The following is a 20,919-nucleotide window of genomic DNA, read 5'->3' as shown; positions in this document are numbered from 1 at the left end:
TCATTTAAGGCATTAAGTCACATGACCACACATCTTGCTACCTGAATGATGTATATCCATGGCTCTTTTGTGCATCACTTATAGCAAGATAAAGTTTTATGCTGATGTCTGGTCCACTCATATGGACCCTATCGATCACCCTGCCGTGTTTACGGGGCTTGTGCGGCCAACGCTTCTGACTTGACGGCATCCACTAGGAAGCTGAGCTCATTGCACAAGATCTCGTGACGATAGGCGACACGGATTTGCGCCACATTTGTAAAACGGATGTCATTACCCTCTGGTCCATCCTGTAGATAATTCTCACCCAGGAAGTGTTTCTTCTCCTGCAAGGGAAATCTAAATGTCAGCTTTTACAAAGGCTGATGTTAAATTCAGCATTGGAATGTGTTTAAAATTAGTACTAGAAAACTGTTCTGAAGGAAATATTACGGGTTCAGTAGAAGTTAAGCCCAACAACAGTATTTAAAAAAAAAAATTTAATTCAGTTACAGTGAAGCACTTACAATGTAAGTGAATGGGGCCAATTTATACATGTTAAAATACTTGTTTAATCTTACAGCCAAAAACAAACATACGAATGCTAACATGATTTAGGTGTAAAAAAAGAAAAAAAAAAGAAAAAAGTCTTATTAATATAAAATTTTACAACTTCACCGGCATGGCAATACATAAACTCCAAAAACCCTTAAATTACTGTAAAAATAGTTTAAACAGCTTTACAGCTCAAATTATACGTAAATGTTAACAGAAGAATTAAAGGTAGGCCTATACACTTTTGCCGAACAAACCGCATGCGTTTTGCGGAAGGACATTGTAGCTGGAGCTACTTTTGGTCCTTCCGAAGTCTTCGTATTTGTGATTCGGTGGCTCTTTGTCAAAACACCATTCAAACTGCTTGCTAAAGAATGCGAAAAGCGCAAAAAATCGAACCCGATTCGACTTTTTTTATGACGGACGAAAGTTTCGGAAGCAGTGTGCAAGCGTGATTGAGTAGGATTAACGTTAGGTCGTATTTATTTTTTAACGTGCGAAAATGTCGGACGCGAATTTCAGACTGTGCAAGGGCATTTAATGTTGTAAAGTCATGCAGGTACTGGGCTACACACACTATGGCTACACCATAGACTGTAAAAAAAAATGTAGTTACACCGCAGTGGCTCCGTCCGGTCTAAAATAGTTCGAATATATTATAGGCGTACCGTAGTGATTCAGAATAAGACTAAACACTTTTTCGACGATGGATGCATGATGTACTCACTCATAAATTCTGAACAAATGTTTATTTTATTTTTGTTTTGTTTTTAAACAAACGAGGACGAGCTGAAATTATTTGTAAATCAGAACCTAGAATAGCCTATTCCTTATAGGTTAAGACAGAGAGAGAAAGTACCTGCTGAGACAGGCCGCTCTGAAGCACACTATTTCTGGCGATCTCACACACATCGCATGTGCTCAGTTTCCACAGTTGTGCTGCTATGGCGTACTCCTCCATCAAGGCCTCCTAAAAGTACATAAACAACAGAATCACATCACCTGACTGCTTTAGATGATTACACTCAAAGTAGATTAATAATTAACTCATTCAGTGTTGGCAGTGTTTGTTGCTATGCGAGTCATTCACAGGAACTGCTTTCCCAGACCTTTGTGTAGTGGAACTGTAATGGGTCATCCGTGGAGAGGGACACACACAGGCCCTTCTGCAGGAACTCCCTGAGGGGATTCTTGGAATACTCCAGGAACAGGCTATTGTTGCTGAGTGGAGACATGGCAATCGGCACCTGGGCCAAGTAATACAGGTACTGCAGCACAGGACTCTGTATTGAGAAATGAACAAGAACAATGTTAAACCACTAGAAAATACTACATCAGTACTACATAGTAGGCCCTACTGATGATTTGCAAGGTTTTTTTTGTGTAATAAATTACTCCTTTCTTAGAAACTTAGCATACATAGCTCAATAATAATGATGGCCAGTTGGCAGAACTGTCACTTGTCAGTATTGTATCTTTTTTTCTTCTTTTTTTTCCTTTTTTTTGGTCAACTAGGTGAATCTATCTGGCTACATAGATGATTGGTGGTCTTTTTTTTCAACATAAATGAGGGTATTTTTTCTACAAAATTGCAAAAATGACTTAGTATGTCACCTTGTGTGCCATTGTTTAAACTATACATTTACAAATACAATAAAAATGTAAAAATAATAATTTGTAATTATACATTTAAATTTATGCCCAGGAGCTTTGCATCCCTGTCATACAGTGTCATAATCTCTTATTTGTCAGTGTTTGATTTTGCAAAGTGATACAGTTCTGTTTAGCCAAAATGAGCTGAGATGCCTTGTACGAGTGTAAACGGTGCAGATTTATTTGTTATTATACATTTAAATTCATGCTTTTATTTGGTGGCAGTGAACATTACCCCAAACAAGGAAAGCTGAAATGATCCTTACTGTTGAAAGTGGTGTAATAATTGTTTATTTAGTGGATTCTGAACTACTCTGCCTATGGGTGCAATGTTGTGTGGTTTGATGTGAACAATTAGTTTTAGAGACTGACCTTCTTCAGGTTCAGTCCGTGAGAGATGTTGTCAGCCGTGAGGAAGGCTGACACCAGATGGGTGATGGATCCTGCCTCGCCACAGTGAGGACGGAACTGGAAGGTATTGAGACCACGTTCCCTGCGAAAAACATTTTCACTATTTAACATGGCTTGTGACTTCAGTTATAAAGCTTAAGGCTAAATTTGAAGGGAATAGCTTGTCTTGATATATTAGCTTGTTCTGTGAAGACAATGGGTTGTAGTGCTGAAATCAGAGCTTGATCTTTATAGTGACTTACTTGCGTAGGTTGTTGAGGACCATGATGTTGGCATACATGTGGAAGAGGTAGTAAGTGTATGGTGGGTTTTCCTCCATGGTCCACTCTTCCGGTTTTGGACTCTTATAGGTGAATAAGTGATCACTATGTTTGGACTCATCATCCACACTGTCAAACCCTATCACCTGCAGAAAAAAACATAGAAAGCTTTTTTGACATCTTTTTACAGCCACTTTTTGCCCTCATTTTCCTTAAGGGTTGGAGCTTTATATTTACATAAAGACTAGGCAAGGTGGCGTTCCTTTGACTTTGATGACCATCCTTTGAAAAATCGACCACACAATGAATAGAATACATTAATGAGTTGGGGAATTAAACACATTAATGTTTTTTTTTTTGTGATTTTATTGTAAATGACTATTTTTCATGGACTCATATTCATCTGAGAACTATTCAATTGTTCATAAGGGATTTTTGAAGTCTTGATTCCCTACTAAAATGACTGTTTTGTGTTTAAGCTTTTAATGTCAGGGTTCTGTCACTTCGGTTTGTTTATTCTTGGTTTGGTGACAGAGCTCTGACACTGTTATTGAGCGTGCGGTTCCGAGTTTGCTTGGGCCGTACACTCTTCTGTCCATTTAAGTTGTTTTGTGTGCGGACTCTGTGGAGTTTGGATCCCGGCACTTCGTTCTAGTTAGGTTTCGGTTCTTTCTCGTTGTGTTGCACGCGGCTCTTGTTTTCATCAGCCACATACTTTTATGTTATGTTTTGTCTTGTGCTGTGTAGCACAAGACTTGTGTTTATCGTTGGCTGCGTTATTTCATGTTATGTTTTGTGTGAACAGGCGGCTTATGAGTGTTCTCAGCTGCGTGTTCGTGTCTTGTTTTGTTTGAGCACATGGCTTGTCATGTTTGTTTCTTTGTGCCATGTGTGTATGTCTATTGTGTAACCCTACCCTTCTTGTTAGCTTATTACTGGTTCAGTTGTCCCACCTGCTCTCCCTCTTTACCTGCCTTGTTTGCTCCCTATTCTCCTTGTGTTTTTAGTCCTGGGCCAGTTTGTTGCGTCCTGTGTGCCCTTGTGTCCTGATCCCTAATGCCATGTCATGTCCTGCCAAGTCAAGCTGACCAGTCCTGTTTTCCCCCAGGGGCAGGGGGTAGTTTTTGTTTTATTTTTTATAACAAATATAAGCCCATTTCTGCATCTCTGAGTCCTCACCTCATCCCTTACCTCAACCCTGACAGTTAATTGCTCTGGTGGTGTTAAAATGTTCTGCTCTGCTCTGACTGGTCTTGCCAGCTTAACAAAACTCTGAAGCACTTACGTGTTTCAGGAAGACATGTGTTTCTTTGTGCTTCTGAGGGTTGATGGTGGCCTGGAACAGTGGGAGGAAGATGTTCTCCAGCATCTTGGCGAAGTTGGGAACAATCTTCTTTGATCTGAAAATGTCACTAAAAACAAAGTACACAAGTCAGGAATATTTGCTTTTAGAAATACTGAATATGAATTATGAGCAAGTATGAGTAAAAATATAGTATGAGTGGAAACATCATATATGTGCATATATTGTGCCATTCAGAATTGAATTGAGAATGCCTTTTAAGTTCATTAATTTTAACTGACAAGGATAAAAGGATGCAGAATCATCATTTGAATTTAGAAAAACTTTCATACATTGGTTTGAACATTAGGTAGCCTAATATTAAAAACACTGGTCTACAGCCAAAATGCTTCTAAAATAAATGTAGTCAAACTTTACTAAATCTGGGTCAGAATGACCCAGAAAATTATGCTTAAAATTGTTGATTGGCTCTAGTTTTCAAGATATGCTATTAGGTCAGTATATACGACCCTTGACTTGGGAAAGGCAGAGGATACGTGAGTAATAAAGGGAAGGGATCTCAGTTTAAACCTGAAATGCCTAAAATACATCTTTGACTGGATCTATAAATAAATATGAACAGTACTTGGTTAGACAAAACAATGAATGATTCAATCTGAAGCTGATATTGCATCATATTCCTTGAAGTCATGGATGACGCAAACATAACAATTCTCACATCACTCAGCTGAACAAATTGCCCTGAAGCAGCACTAAAAGTCATTCAGCAGGAGCAGGGGTGAAAAACTGAATTCCTGGAAGGCCACAGCCCTGCAGAGTTTAGTCCCAACACTGCTCCAACACGCAATCCTGTAGTTCCCTTTCAAGAGAACTCACGCTGTGTCTGAGAATTCGACGCTATAGGGAGCGCCTGCTGCGTGACTGCACGTGTGAAATCAGTCCAATGGCATGACGGAACGCCATAGGCGGGTGACGTCATGACCAGGAAACTATAAAGCTTACCCGGTCCAAACAGCTTTCTCTTCTGTGTCTTCAACAGGCGCTCTCTGTGAAATCGTCTATTTGGTGTTTGTCTGTCGCATACAATTCTTTGTATTAGACCGGAGTTATATATAGAAAGATTGTAAAATGGTAAAAAACAACAAAAAAAACAGCATTTTAAATCGTCTGGCCGGTCGAGAAGCAGGAAGTTTGTTCGAAAAGTAAGCTAGAAGAACACTTCCTGCCTTCTATGGGGGAAATGGATTTCACCATTTCCCTTCATGGGCTGGGTCTGTGGAGGGGTCATCATTTCTCCTGGCACATAAACTGCGTGAAGATGATGGTGGTTTTCCTGGCGTTGAAACTTCCTCTCAGACCTCAGGGGCCACCATGTTCTTGTCCATACAGACAACACATCGGTGGTCGGCTACATAAATCATCAGGGGGGCCTGTGGTCGCCCCCGCTTTACAAACTAGTGCACCAGATCATCCTGTTGGCTCAACGAAAGCTGCTTCTTATGGAAGTTCTGCTTTGGTTCTCCCTCACTCATCCCCCCATGGTACAGGCAGTTCGCATAAGGGTTCCGGCCTGTGACTTGGCCCGTGGTATTGGAAGGCTTATTCCTGGCTCCCTTCGAGCCTCTTGAGGAGGTTCCAGCAAAGTTTCTGACACTCAAAACGCTATTATGTCTCTCCTTTGTGTTTGGAGTTTGCACCAGGTATAGTGAAAGCCTTTCTATACCCTAGACCGGGTTATGTTCCTAAGGTCCCCAGTAATGTGGCGAGATCTATTGTACTGCAGGCCTTTTGTCCTCCCCCTTTCGAACTTCGGACCTGGAGAAAATGAATATGCTTTGCCCAGTTAGGGCACTAGATGCGAATGTCCACAGCTCTGCTGTGTGGAGCAAATCTGATCAGCTGTTTATTTGTTTTGGGTCACCCAGGAAGGGGTCCCCAGTGTCTAAGCAGAGGATGAGCAAGGGGATAGTTGAGGCTATCTCTTTTGCGTATGAGTCAGCTGGCCAGCCTTCACCTATGGCTGTCCAGGCCCACTCAACTAGGAGTATGGCTGCTTCAAAGGCTATTTTATCGGGGGTTTTCCTCCAAGATCTATGTGATGTGGCGGGCTGGCCCACTCCGCACACTTTTGTGAGGTTTTATAACTTGTATTTGGGCTGTACACCAGGGTCCCAGGTGCTGGTGTCTCAGTGCTGCTCTTTACGATTTCACACAAGACAGGCGTGGGTATAAACGTTCCCTCAATGTCGAATTCTCTGATGCAGCGTGAGGTCCCTTGAAAAGGAAAGTCTCAGGTTACGACTGTTGCGATTGTTGCGACTGTTACGACGCTGCGTCGCCCTGCCACACTTCCTGCAGGACTGTAATCGACTTACTTAAGCCTATCAGAAGCTAGTCTCAGCCTCAGACGTCACGCCCACGGAACGTTGGCTAAACGTCTGATGCATATGGTACACTTAACTGGAAACACTTCAGGAATGTCGAAGTCGTCATCTGATTGGTTGAATTTTATCGGATTTCCGCGGGGCGCGAGTGTCGCGTTTATTTTCGGTCCGCCGGGAAACAAAGCGCAGACGTGTGATTGCGGAAGAAAAACTGTTGTGTTTACATGAGTGGCAATGAGCATTTATCAAGATCAGCTAAACGTAGGATTCTCAAAAGTATGCGAGGTTCACGGCATAGACTCTTGAAGTTTTCTTCTCCTTCTTTGATTTTCTATGCTGACTGACTTGTTGCACGCCGGTCTGTTGTTGTGGGGACATTTCCACGCCCCGAAACCTGACGCTGAACGAAACAAACTGTAATTGGTTGTTTGACATGTCGGTCAAACGGCCTTATGGGCGGGCCTTGGCCAAAGAAAGCTGCTATGAATTCCAGACCTTCAGCTGTCAGTTTGAAGGTCTGGCTACGCGAGACTAATCAGAAGCTAACACTGTTTAGTCCGGGTATGCTTTATAGTTTCCTGGTCATGAGGTCACCCGCCTATGACGTTCCATCATGCCATACGCTGATTTCACGCAGCCGCCATTTTGAAATCGAAAGCGAGGCTCCGGTGGGAAGAACCCCGGAAGTACAGATAGACAACAATGCCTTGGACTACCAACCAGAAGCTGCTGCCGCGATTTACACTATTAGATGTTAATATCCAATATAGGATATGTATATAGTTCGTTCCTGCTTCTTTTTTTACGTTCTGAATTATATATAAAAAAATAATTTTATTTATAAATGAATTTCACTATATATAGTCTAAAGTATGAAAGAAATGTATGTACATTTTTAGAATAACTAATTTCTACATTAAACACAACAATACGCCATCGCATTCCCGACTCTCCTATGTTTAAAAGCGACACTTCCGGTTTTCTTCCCACCGGAGCGATTTCAAAATGGCGGCTGCGTGAAATCAGCGCATTGGGCTGATTTCACACATGCTTCACAACGCAATCACGCAGAGGTCTTGCTACAGCGTTGTCTTCTCCGATGCAACATCTCGTTCCCTTTTCAGGGAACTATGGTTACAGTTGTAACCTGAGACATTTTCAAATAAGGCGGAAGGACTTGATGAGCTGGATCAGGTGTGTTTAATTAGGGTTGAAGCTAAATTATGCAGGACTGTGGCCCTCCAGGAGTTTTGCATCCCTGTCATACAGTGTCGTGCTCTTATTTTTCAGTGTTTGATTTTGCAAAGGGACACAGTTCTGTTTTGCCAGAGTGAGCAGAGATGCCTCGTAGTTGTGTTTACAGTGCAGATAACTTCAAATGGAGCCCACTGCTTGCAGAATATTGCTGGACAGTGACAAGAGATGCTCCATTTATGAATACAAGATGCAAGCCAAGAAGCGCCGAGTAGACACTGATTAAGACTAAACTATGTACGTAATAGTTTTTTGCCTTTTGTTTCATGGTACATTTAATTTATATAACCCTTTGATTATTTTTATAGTGTTACATAAACAAGACAGGTGACAGGTACTATCTACACAATATACATAGATGTAAAGTGTAAAAACTTAAATATCTTGGAAACCATAGCCAATCAGTTGTCATATTTGAATTCAGCACATCAAAATACATAATAAATAGTACATTTTATCTCTGAAGCAGATGACTTCCAAAACATTGTAGACTATTGTAATCAGTGTTGTTTGACATGTAGTTGGCTAACACATAAGTACACAAATACATAAGTTTTGTATTTCACTTTTCATATATAATATATATAATAAAACATTTCAATTGTATATAAAGAAATTAACTTAATATATTGAGAACATATTTTTTTTCATTATGTTCTCAATATATTTAATCAATTTCTTAAATATTATAAAAACATATGATTTATTTGATATAAATATATAAATTTGTATATGAAAAACAAAATTGTCTTGCCCATTTTGTTGTGTTAGATTATTGAAGTTTCTCTGTTAAATTTCTTTAAATTCATATGTTAATTGACATTAGAAGAGGACTTACTAAATCCTGGGCACCTGTATAATCCATCTCATGTTAGGGGAGTACAACTTTTGCTTGATAAACCATTTGGACAGGCTGTCCCACTCTTCAGGAGCTCGGCCGTAAATTGAGAGACGGGGTTCTGCATGCTGATATTTACTCTCCTCCAGGTTCTGAGCAACTTCCTGCACAACAGGAACAATGCGATTGATTTTTACCCACTTAAGAAAATAGTCTGTATTCTCTTGACAGTTATAGTTCATTTTATCTTGTGTATCAGCATATGAGTTGATAAATTTTACCTTGATGAGACGTGCAAAATATTCTCCATTGATGTAGTTATCACTTTTGAGGTAGATCTCTCGGAGCTCACTAGCACCCACTGGGTTGTATTTGGAATTGAATTTATCAAAGCGATGAAAGGTTTGTCTGCCCTGTAACAGACAATAGAGCAATTTCTTATTGCGGCAAGATCTATTCTGCAAGAAAATGTAGCATAAAAGCATAATTTGGAAGTCCCGAGGTTATCTGAAATACGTACCGCGTGTACATCTAATGAGTCCACTGTGAGATCGTAAGGGTCCATTTTCAGATTGTCAAACACCTGTTTGAGGGTGAGCTTCTTTCCGTTCTTCTCCACCACCACTCGCTCTGCTTCTGTCTTATAGGTGTCCTGGATGAACTTCAGAAGATGCTTCTGGTTCATGCAGGCAGCTGCGTGAATGTGCGTATCAACCTGAATATTCACAAATATGTACATTTAGGAGTGAAAAGGGTCTTTATGCAGTAAATAGTGTAAATGTTAGTGTTTATGCAACTTTATTTGAAATACCTTTCTGACATTGTAGAAGTCTCTGTGAGGAACGCCTTTCAGTTCCTTTAACTCTGCCATCTCGTTCAGCATTTCATGTAGTTGGAACTTGGACAACAGGAAGTTAAGCCTTCTGTGACAATAGGTCTTCCTATAAAAGAGAATTGAATTCACCTAATAATAATAATAATAATAATAATAAGCAACAGATGCATGCAGTGTTATAAATATAATATAACCGAACTCACGTTGGTCCGTCTGCAATCATGGCAAGGACGTGGCTCAAGTCAATAGCAAAAGTTTCCAAGTCAGGATATGGCAAGCTCCGTGGCTGATCCTGTTTTAAAGCATCCTCATTATCATAGACATATATGATTCCATCTTTCATCCTCAGGGAGTAGTTCAGATCCTGTGGGAGGTCTTCCATACTGTAGGGATCCTCACCCTCACTTGAAGGGGGGCAGATATCTGTTACCATGGAAATAAAGTATAACGGTAGTGCTGATGAATACTAATGTCGTATAATATTGATGTCCTGATATAAATAGAAACAGGACTAAATGTTTTTAGTATCACTTTCCCAAACCTAATGAACACACTACAGTCTTTGAGACAGAATAGTAATAAGGATTTAGGACAGTCTTCTCATTTCTTATGTCTCAAAGCTGTCGTTATTATAGGTCTTTGAACAGTTAAAGGCAGGGTAAAGCTGGCATTTTTTTTTTTTTGTCATGCTGGTTAAAGTCCTGATAGCAATCACTAAGTTAAGTGATCTAAACGTATTTAAATGTATGTCATCTGTGGAAGCCGTAGGACTATAAAATGTCCTACCTGCCTAACAAAATATGTATTTTCATACCTCCGCGCACCAGTGCGTTTCATGCTTTGCAGAGTTAGACAGGCGTCATTCATGGAGGCGAGCACTGCAACCAAAACAGCAGCCACTTTTTACAGTTCTTCCTGAACCAAAACAATGTGCTTATGCTGCGTTCAAGCTATAACTACTGTAATTTGGAGGAGATGGAAACCTGTGACGTTATACCCGGAGCTGTGCATGACTTGAATTTATGCGTTTCAATGGCAACACTATCAACGCCGAAATGAACCTCCAGCAGTCAGGTGGTACTAAATATATGATTGACATTTTCTTTTGCTTAATTTTTAATGACTTTTCCTCATTTAATAAGGGCAACTGGGTAAACACAAAATTTAAATGATGATATGCCCAGTCTTATAAGTCCAGTACACATTTTTTAGCATCAGTGTTCTTTGGGGTCAATTTGGCCCCATGCTCATTTAGCTGTATAAAATAAAATTTTACACACATTTGTTTTGGTTGTTTTGGATGATACTGAGGTCATTATAATGCAATTTTATAATCTTCAAAAAACTTCCCTCTGCTTTGCATCAAAATGGCCTCACATGCAAGGAATTTGCAGCAAGCAAAGAATATTGCACCTGAAAGAACCATTTACCGGATCAAGAATTCAAGGAGTAGGGGTTCAACTGCAGTGAAGAAGGCTTCAGGACTTCCCAGGGTGTCCACAAGTGCCAGAACACTCTCTTCCTAAATGAGTCAACTACGAAATCGTGTCACCATTATTTAAAGGGCTATTTAAGTAGTCAACAAAGAAACATAAAGTACCCGACATAAACCTTTTTTAAAAAAAAAATCATATTCTGGAGGTTTAAATTTCTGCAGTCCAATTTACCCCAGTGGGAAAAAATATGTTGGTAAATTTGAGGGTAACAGGAGGGTTAATTTGTTAATGATCCTTATTATTGTAATGTTATACTCTGAGACATGAGGTAGTTTAACGCCGTCTCTCGTCTCGTGACACTTTGCAAACTCTGCTGTGTGCTTTCATGTGTTTTCAAAGCTACTGTAGCTTTTAACTCCGAAAATTGCCTACAATACCTTTAATATATTAATGCATTTATTAACTGTTGCCACCCATGACATACCTGGCAGCACTTCATCCTCCTCACTCCATTTCTCATTATTGGCACTCCTTAGAAACCTGGCTGTGGTCCTGGGGAAGTGGTGATATGCCAGCCGGGAATATTTTTCTCTTATGAAGAGTGCTGTCAGCAGAGTTTTTGCTGCCTGTTCGTAGTCCTCGACTGTTGTCTGTCCAAAATCATCATAGATAAATTTATTTTGTCAGCTTTTAGGAATACAGCATATACACTGCAGATCAATAGTCAAAAGTTGGTAAGATTTTTTGAAAGGAGTGTCTTATGTTTTGTTGAAACCATTACATTTTCAGCATTCTCTGATGAATAGAAAGTTAAAAAGAACAGCATTTATAAATCTTTTGTAACATTATGAATGCCTTTAATGTCAATTTTAATCAATTTAATATGTACTTCTAAAAGTACCCATACAAAATAGTCTAACAAATATTAATTACTTTATAATGGGCACTTTCTTGCTTGCTTTTTTCATAATTTAGTCTACTAATCTACCACTGCATGCAAAGTATTTGATTATGAAACCACACCTGTACTGGTCATGCAAATTATAACTGAATTTGTGTCAAACAGGTGTGACTTGCTTGTACTTTTTTTTTTATATTATAATTATTTCATAGCTGTTTGGCTCAAATTAAATTCCCAGCCCTGTTTATTAACTTTCTTGAGCTTTCCCTTTATATTATATTATATTACTTTTAATGTGTATTATTATGTATGTTATATATATATATATTATATATATTATATTTAATATATAATATGTAAGATACTTAGATATATACATGCTTATTTGTCTCCTACCCCTGCGCAGTAGTCTCCACTGATGGTGACCCTCTGGAATTCTGGGATATTGTCTGGCATAAGGCCTGTGGCTGTAGAAGGGGTCAGTAGGGGTGAAATCACAGACATAGCCCAATCTGAAGTAATGGGGATTTGCAAGGATTGGGATCGCATCAGCTTCAAACTCTGTCTCCTAAAATGGGGCATTAAGAATAATAAATACATTTACCAAACAACAAAAGCAGAGAGTGAGGGTGTCTTTACGTAGCCACTGGTGCTCATTGGATAAACTTGAGGTAAACATCAAATTATAAAGAGAAAACACTCCAAGGCACTCACGTGGTGAAAGTAAAAAAAACTTTAATTAACTGGGCTAAATCGTTAAAAACATGTTTTTAATGACTTAGCCCAGTTAATTAAAGGCTTTTTACGTTCATCACGTGAGTGCCTTGGAGTGTTTTGTCTTTATAATAATATATACATATGAATATCACAATAATGCAAACTGCTGATTAGTTCTGCAACCTGTGGCACATTTGAGTTCACTGACCTCTTGACAGATTTCTCTGACATCTGCTCCTCCATCTCTTTGCGTAGCTCCCACTCCTTGGCCTGGTGTAAGCCAATGGGACAGTCCTCAGGGACGGTGAACATGGACAAGCTGTTCTTAGACTCTTCTTCCTTCAGAGCTGAAGCGTACACTTTCTCAGCCATGAGTCGGACTTTCTCAGCCACCTCTTGGAGAGAGATCTTAGTGAACTGGCGCTGCATTTCTGCAAGGAGTGGTGCCATCAGAAAGAATGTCTTTTCTTTCTATAATTAGCCAATGTTTTTCATCAGGTGTAACACATTGTTATGTACATGGTGTTTATTTGTATTCTAAAAACTTTCATTACTTTGGGCAGTACCATTTTCCATCAGCTTGATCACAAGCCTGTATCTATTCCACAAAATCCACAAAAAGAAAGTACTTTGTGTTTGTGTTATGACTGAGTTACCAACATGTTGCCAAAAACTGACAGTCATGCTTTGAAATTAATGACATGGTACTATTAGAAGGCCTATTATTTGTAATAATTTGTCTTACTGTAAAACCATTATTGAAGGTGGTAAAAAATAACACGTGGTAACGTGTATGTGTACATGGCAGTTTTGCAACTGCACACATCATGATTGTAAACATGTCCTCAAGTATCGGTCCACACAGTTCAGGTTTCTCTCTGCATCTTGTGCCTTGGTCTTAGTCAGGTATCTATGAGGTTAACTAAGTTCCTGTCCTATTAGAGGCTGGATTCCCAAAGTGTCAGATGAGTTGTTGTTGTTGTGTCCTCTGGCAGCAAAATACTCATGGTGCGCAGGCAAGCATTTCTTTATTTCCTCGGTAGGTAATCATAATTAGTTTAGGCACAATCATGAAGAAAGAACGACAGGAGAACTAATGTATATACAACCCCATTCCCAGAATAGTTGGGACATTTTATAAAATGCAATAAAATCAAGAATCAATTTAATTTCTTTTTCAACCTTTATTTAACTGACAAAAGTAGAAAGAAAAGATTTCCAATGTTTTCACCGACCAACTTAATTGTATTCGGTATTCAACCAATTTTGCTTTTGATGGCTGAAACCCACTCTAAAAAATTTGGGACAGAGGCTAAATTAAAGTGAAAAGGTTATAGAATGTTAAACTGTTTTAAAACAGTCCACTATAAACAGATGAATTGGTAATAGGTGGGGGCATCGTGATTCTGTATAAAAGGAGCATCTCAGTCTTTGCAGGCAAAGATGGGTAATGGCTCATCACTTTGTGTCAAGTTTCATAAGTGAATTGTCAAATAATTCAAAAATCACATTTCTCAATGCAAGATTGCAAAGAATTTAAGTCTTTTACCATCTCCCTTACATAGTATCCTGAAAAGATTCAGGGAATCCAGAGAAATCGTCTCTGGTTACTTATGTAACCTATGTTCTCTGAATAGGGAACGAGACGCTGCGGAAAGCGCAGTGGGATATCCTCTGGATGTAACCTGGCCCTAGCCAGATGAATTTCGCTCCGCCTAGCTTCACTCATCCATCTGGAACCGATCCATTGAAATGGCGTTTCAGAAGGCTGGGCCTTATCAAAAATCCTTGCATATGATTGGATAAGCCACTTGTCTGTCATCTTTATCGACGTGCTATTTCAACCACTCACACCGAAGCCAACCCGTGACGCTGAAGAATCCGGTCGGGAGAAGGCACTGATCTATATAACATCGTTTCCACCAACAAAAGCCTTAAGAGCCGTTCTCTGATGTTCTTTTAATGAAACAATATTAGGTAGATTGGACAACACGGATGAAATAGCAGCATCAATGTTAACGCTTGTTTCCTCGATGCGAGCCGCCATTGTTATCTGAATCAAAACAGTCTCACGGTCGCTTCTCCACTACGTCACATCTATGAAACTCCCGCCCTGCGTCCTGATTGGCTAAACCATAAAGTTGGTTGGAGAAATCACTCTCAATGGAAGAGGTTCCAGATGGATGTGAGTGAAGCTAGGCGGAGCGAAATTCATCTGGCTAGGGCCAGGTTACTCTGGATGTGCCGATTGACTGAAGCCCTATAGAATCACGCCAATTCATTGGCTGATGGCGCTCGCGCAAAGCTGGCTCCGCCCTGACGCTCTTACGTCGTAGCATGATGAACGCGCGTGCGCCATCCTCTCCTCAGATTTCTCTGCCGAAAAGAAAAACTGTCGGCAGCGCGAGGAGCTTGGCAGCGAACGCAGCATCTCGTTCCCTATTCAGAGAACATAGGTTACGTAAGTAACCAGAGACGTTCTCTTTCATAGGTTTACTCAACGCTGCGGAAAGCGCAGTGGGAACGAAATACCAAACTCGCCAAGCTAAGCGCTGCCATAACTGTTACCAGACCAAATAATAATAACAACCATGATAGGTTCAAGCAGATAGAACCTGGGAACCTGGAGTCATGTCAAGATCTAAATTATAGAACCTCACAAAGGTGTGCGGAGAGGACCAACCTGCAGCCACACAAATGTCTTCCAAGAGGGCCCCTCTAAAGAGAGCTTGAGAGGAAGCCACACTTCTGGTGGAATGTGCTCTGATGCGAAGAGGTGAAGGCAAACCACGCACCTCTTAAGCCAGCGACATAGCGTCCGTTACCCAGTGGGAAATCCTCTGCTTTGATGCTGCAAGACCGCGGCGGCCAGCACCAAAACATACCACACATTGATTTCCTCCAACCACCTGAGCGATCTACATACAACTTCAAAGAACGGACCGGGCAGAGCAAGTTAAGTTTCCTTTCTTCCTCAGAGGCAAAAGGAGGAGGGTGGAAAGCGTTAAGGTTAACAAACTGAGAGCGGAACGCCGTGGAAAGAACCTTGGGTACATACCCCGACCTCGGCCTCAAGGTAACCCTAACCAGGCCAGGAGCGAAGTCCAAGCATGACCCACTAATAGAGAGAGCCTGCAAATACCCCATCCGCTTTAGTGAAGATAAAGCTAACAAAAGAGCAACCTTAAGAGTCAGAATCCGCTCAGGGGCTGACTCCAAGGGCTCGAAGGGAGCCTCTGTCAAACCCTCCAGGACGACTGACAGGTCCCACGAGGGAACACTAGGGGGGCGAGCCGGTTTCAGGCGCCTAACCCCACGCATGAAGGCCGAAACTAACCTCAGTTTCCCCAAGGGAATCTCATCTGATTCTCTATGAGCAGCTATAGCTGCGACATATACTCTGAGAGTGGTAGCGGCCGCTCCGGAAGCAAACTTTTCCTGCAGGAATTCCAGCACTGAGCCTACTGGGCAGCTAACTGGGTTCCTATCATGTGCTAAGCACCACACCTCGAACACCCTCCACTTGGAGGAATATAGCCTCCTCGTCGAAGGGGCTCTAGCATTCGCAATGGTCTCCTGAACGTCGGTTGGGAGATCAAAGCTTAAAGCTAACGGCCTCTGATAGGCCAAACGTACAGCTTCCAAATGTCGGGGCGAGGATGCCATATCCTGCCCTGAAGCTGGGAAAGCAGGTCCTCCCTGACCGGGATCTCCCAGGGGGAGGATTCCAACAGAGGTATCAGCTCCGAACACCATGGCTGGGACAGCCAGAATGGGGCTACCAGAAGGAGGTGGACTCCGCTCTCCCTCACTCTGGACAGAACCGCCTGGATCAGCTTGATGGGCGGAAAGGCATAGAGTTTCTGCATCGGCCAAGGGTGGGCGAACGCATCTATCCCCAACGGAGCTGGAGGGCTCAGAGAGAACCAAAGCGGGCATTGGGACGACTCCTAAGATGCAAAGAGGTCCACTTCCGCTTTCCCGAACACCTCCCAGATCAGGGCCACCGTCTGGCGGTTGAACATCCATTCCCCAGACCTGAGCTTCTGCCTCGACAGAAAATCTGCTGCGAGGTTCAGAATCCCTGGGACATGAACTGCTCTCAGAGAGAGGAACTTGTCCTGGAACCACAGGAGAAGGTGACGCGCATGCCTGTCTAGGGTGCGCGATCGTGAACCCCCCTGTCTGTTTACATGGGACACTACTGCCATATTGTCCGTTCTGACAATGACATGGTGTCCTTCGAGGAAAGGGAGAAAGTGGCAAAGAGCCAGCAAGACAGCCCTCAGCTCCAAGCTGTTTATGTGGCACGAGAGGGTCTCGCCAGTCCAAACCCCACACGCTGGCCTGCCCTCGAAAACCGCTCCCCAGCTGGTCAGAGAGGCATCCGTCGTAACCATCTGGCGACGGAATACCGCACCCATACCGACTCCTTTCTGAAGGAAGAGGGGGTCCCGCCAGATTGACAGGGCACGAAAGCAACTACGCGACACCTTCAATAGGCGAAGGGCTGGCCCCGTGGGCCGAGCCCCTGAGAGCTTCATCCACCACAGAAAAGGTCTCATGTGGAGTAGCCCCAGAGGTAGCACAGGGGAGGCCGCGGCCATAAGGCCCAGAAGTCTGCGGCAGGTGCTCACGGAAACATGCTGGCCTAGAGCAAAGCGGGACAGACATGTCACCAGACTGGAAATCCGTGCAGGAGCCAAACGGGCCTGCATAAGAAGGGAGTCCATGCGTACCCCCAAGAAAACAGTGTTCTGAGCTGGAGTAAGAACGCTCTTCTCCGTATTCAACCTCAAACCGAGAGACTGAATATGACGGAGGACAATGTCCCTGTGGTGAGTCACCAACTCTCTGGAGTGGGCTAAAAGGAGCCAATCGTCCAGGTAGTTGAGTATATGGATGCCCTGGAGCCGCAGCGGGGCCAGAGCAGCATCCATACACTTTGTGAACGTCCTTGGTGCTAGAGCGAGGCCAAAGGAGAGGACCCTGTACTGGTACGCTTTTTCTCCAAAGGCGAACCTGAGGAACTTCCTGTGTCGCCATATGACCTGGATGTGGAAATAAGCATCCTTGAGGTCTACTGTCCCGAACCAGTCCCCCAACCGGATATGAGATATGATGGCCTTCAGCGTCAACATTTTGAATTTCCCTTTTTTTAAAGAGAGAAATTCAACCGGCGAAGATCTAGTATCGGCCTCAGGCCTCCTCCCTTCTTCGGGACCAGGAAGTAACGGCTGTAGAAACCCTGTTCGACTTGCCCCGAAGGAATCTCTTCTATCGCCCCCTTCAGCAGAAGGGATGAAATCTCCTGCTGTAGTACAGAAGCCTGAGCGGCGCTGTCGACTACAGTAGGAAAGACCCCGTTGAAGCAGGGGGGGTTACGACAAAACTCAAGCGTGTAGCCGAGCCGAACTGTGCGAAGGATCTGAGGCGATACCCCTGGTAAATGCTCCCATTCTTGAACGAAATGTGATAGAGGGAGAGGAGTGTTGCAGTGCAAGGGACATACCTGAGGCAGGGGCGGACTTAACCATTAGGCAAAGGTCGGCAATTGCCTTGGGCCCCGAGCTACCTAGGGGCACCCAAAATGCCCCATTAAATTATGCTTACGTTTTTGTTTTTGTTTTACTTTTCGCAAATTATATATTTCTAAAAACATTTGCGGAAAAAAGGCATCAAATCATTAGTCGCAGACAGGAGGGGGCCCCCCACCTCACTAGATTGGACTATTCCATTTTCTCACTTTCTGCGTGCGAAAGTGACAAGGCTGTAATGCGCCAAAAAAAACTGACGGAGAAAAAGAAGTGATTAACAGACAGTGTACAGAAAAACCAGGAAGCGGGAGGAAAGCAAAACGTTTTTAGCAAAATTGCAGAAGGTAACAAACTTTTTTGTGATGCCCGCTGACAATGACAACAATGCTAACGATATGTTACTAGTCCATGGCCGTAGCCAGCTATGAGGTGACCGAGGTCCGGAACTCTGTCATTTTTTTACATTCAAAAATAAAATGTCAAGCTCTCTGAATGATTAATTAGCCGTTTAAACCACCTCATATGAGTGTTTGCAATTCATGTTGCTGCGAGAAGCTAGCGCAGTGAACGGGGCTTGAGAGCGCGCTGTGAGTGAGGGCGCGCGTGCAGCCTCCGTGTTGCCAGATCCACTAATGGAAAGGTGGCAGTAGTCTTCTGGACATAGACAGTATAAGAAATGGACAGAGCCATCTCATTGGAACTCAGTTGAGACAGTTGAAGCCCATTTTTAGCGATTTCTGAGCACTTCCGTTCCTGACGCGCAGACTCAAACCGACTCAAACTAAGCTTGATGACGTGAGAAACCTGTCTGACAGACGTTACTCTTCTAGTAGCTGTGCGTGAAAATTGCCAACGTTAATCTTGCAGAGACGGGGAACTTGAGCAAAGAGTTCTTTGGCGTGAGTGAGCAGGAGTAAGTATTACGTTGCTTTTATGGACTCATTATCTATGGGCTTCTCCCTTGACGGGGCGTCCCCCCGATTGCCTGCAAGCTTCTCCTCCTGTCTGTACGGTAATTTCTGTACAGCGCGACAGAGAGTCGAGTGGTTATGACGCAATCGTTAGCCTATTTTTACTAAAACTGTTTCTACGGGGCCATAATGTAACATAGAAGGTAATGGAGCACTTTATACATTGTCGTATTTCTTTAGAAATAAATAATGGACAAATGGAGTCTTTAAACGCCTCAGATGTAAAGTTATTCGCTGTCAAAGTGACGCCAAAATGAATGGGAGTCAATGGAAATGCTAACGCAAGTGAAGTTCTGCTACAACATGGCGGCACCCGGCCGGCTTCAACTTCCGGTCGATGGTTTACCCCCTTGCTTCTGGACCTGTTTTTCTGATTTAATGTGACACTTTAGGAAGTTATTAAAGTGGAAAGTTGCATGTTAGGGTTAGTGATATATTAATCTTATTTCCAAAACACAAGCTTTGAACTTATTTCGGATTATTATTATTATTTTGTTTTGTTTGTCTTGTTCCTCGTAGCAATATCTGGCAACATTTTACTGTCGGCATTAATAAAAATAGACAAACTGTAATTGCATAAAGCTACCACATTCGGTAAGACAAACGCACTGATCATCGTGATTATCTGTAAGAAATGTATAACACTATCACAAACTATAGCATAATACAGATCTATATGAATGAAATTTGCCAAATAACTTACTGGCCAGCAGGAAGACGGCTCATGCTGTTTAGTTAACCTTTCACAAAGTCATCATAAAAACATTAATTAAAGCAGTGTTTCTCAACTAGCAATCTATTCAGTCAGCATATTTGTGTTTGATCTGTGTGAATTACAGAAATATAAGACTTGCTAGACCTACTTTTTTTCTATATTTCTTTGCACAAAACTCCCCAGAAAGTGCCATTTAATGGTTTATTTAAAAAAAAATAAAAAAATTCGTTCTCTTTTAAAGATCGGATGGGGGGCCCCATTCTACCTTCGCCTTGGGCCCCCAATTTGCTAAATCCGCCACTGACCTGAGGTAGGGTGTTGCGCTGGTTCCCATGGGGAGGCGCGGTTGACCGTGGAGGAGAGCGCTTGGCGTCCTGACTGGGGGGTACCACCACCTGGATAGAAGTAACTGGGTCCGCCTGCTCCAGAGGAAAACGAACTGTGCCTCCGAGGAAGCGATTGGCGGGTGTAACGTGCACCGGGAGCGAGGGGAGAAAGCAAGACGCGTCTCCTTCCTCCTGCGCCGGACTGGGTGAAGAGAGTGAAACAGGACCTGCACTTCGAAACACGCTGGGTGGCGAAGGTGACGGTTGGATGAGGAGAGCCGGCTGGAGGAGGGCAGAAATGCTTGCACGGTCTGTCCCAACCTCGTAGATCTGGTGAGGCTCTCCTCCTTCTGACCTGTGGGTCAGGAACGGCTCGAGGAGGCTGGAGCGGCCGATTTGTTGGACCGCTTCAGCTGAAGGCGCTTGTGAGGGCGCTGGCGGGGAAATGGATGACTTCGGGCTCCCCAGACCGTAGTTGGTGGGTGGTGAGCCGGGTCACTCCTGCTAGTAGGGAATTCAGCCCTATGAGCAGAGCGTTCTCGGGTTTGAGAAGGGGGAGGGTTGGAGTCTCTTGGCCCTCTGACCCTCCTGGGCATAAACTGCCTGAACGCGGCCGACTGAGACTTAGCGGCGCGGAACTTCTCAACCACCGTGTTGACCGCCTCCCCGAAAAGACCTGAGGGGGAGATAGGGGCATCCAGGAGGAAACTCTTATCCTTGTCTCGGATCTCCGTGAGATTCAACCAGAGGTGGCGCTCTGCAGCAACCAAGCCCGCCATAGAGCGACCTACAGCCCGAGCAGTGTGTTTGGTGGCTTTTAGGGCCTGGGGCCTCATTTATAAAA

At 42.9% G+C, this 20,919-nt stretch overlaps 1 protein-coding gene across 1 annotated transcript; it reads right to left on the bottom strand.

Moving 5' to 3' along the window:
* Positions 1–99: 99 nt before the first annotated feature.
* LOC130094742 (AMP deaminase 3-like) lies at positions 100–12,991 on the bottom strand. Its single transcript, XM_056261175.1, has 14 exons — positions 12,735–12,991; positions 12,206–12,377; positions 11,393–11,558; positions 9,676–9,895; positions 9,449–9,578; positions 9,158–9,352; positions 8,919–9,050; positions 8,638–8,801; positions 4,144–4,270; positions 2,841–3,004; positions 2,560–2,680; positions 1,644–1,817; positions 1,394–1,504; positions 100–326 (listed from the first exon to the last, which is right to left on the bottom strand). The coding sequence occupies exons 1-14, from the start codon at positions 12,974–12,976 to the stop codon at positions 150–152; spliced, it is 2,295 nt and encodes a 764-aa protein (XP_056117150.1). The 5' UTR covers positions 12,977–12,991; the 3' UTR covers positions 100–149.
* Positions 12,992–20,919: the final 7,928 nt, after the last annotated feature.

The sequence above is a fragment of the Rhinichthys klamathensis genome, unplaced genomic scaffold (assembly GCF_029890125.1).
Source record: "Rhinichthys klamathensis goyatoka isolate OS25496 unplaced genomic scaffold, OSU_Roscu_1.1 h1tg000181l_1, whole genome shotgun sequence".
NCBI lineage: Eukaryota > Metazoa > Chordata > Actinopteri > Cypriniformes > Leuciscidae > Rhinichthys > Rhinichthys klamathensis.
Note: the sequence above shows the minus strand (reverse complement) of the source record. Positions and strands in the feature narration are given on the sequence as shown.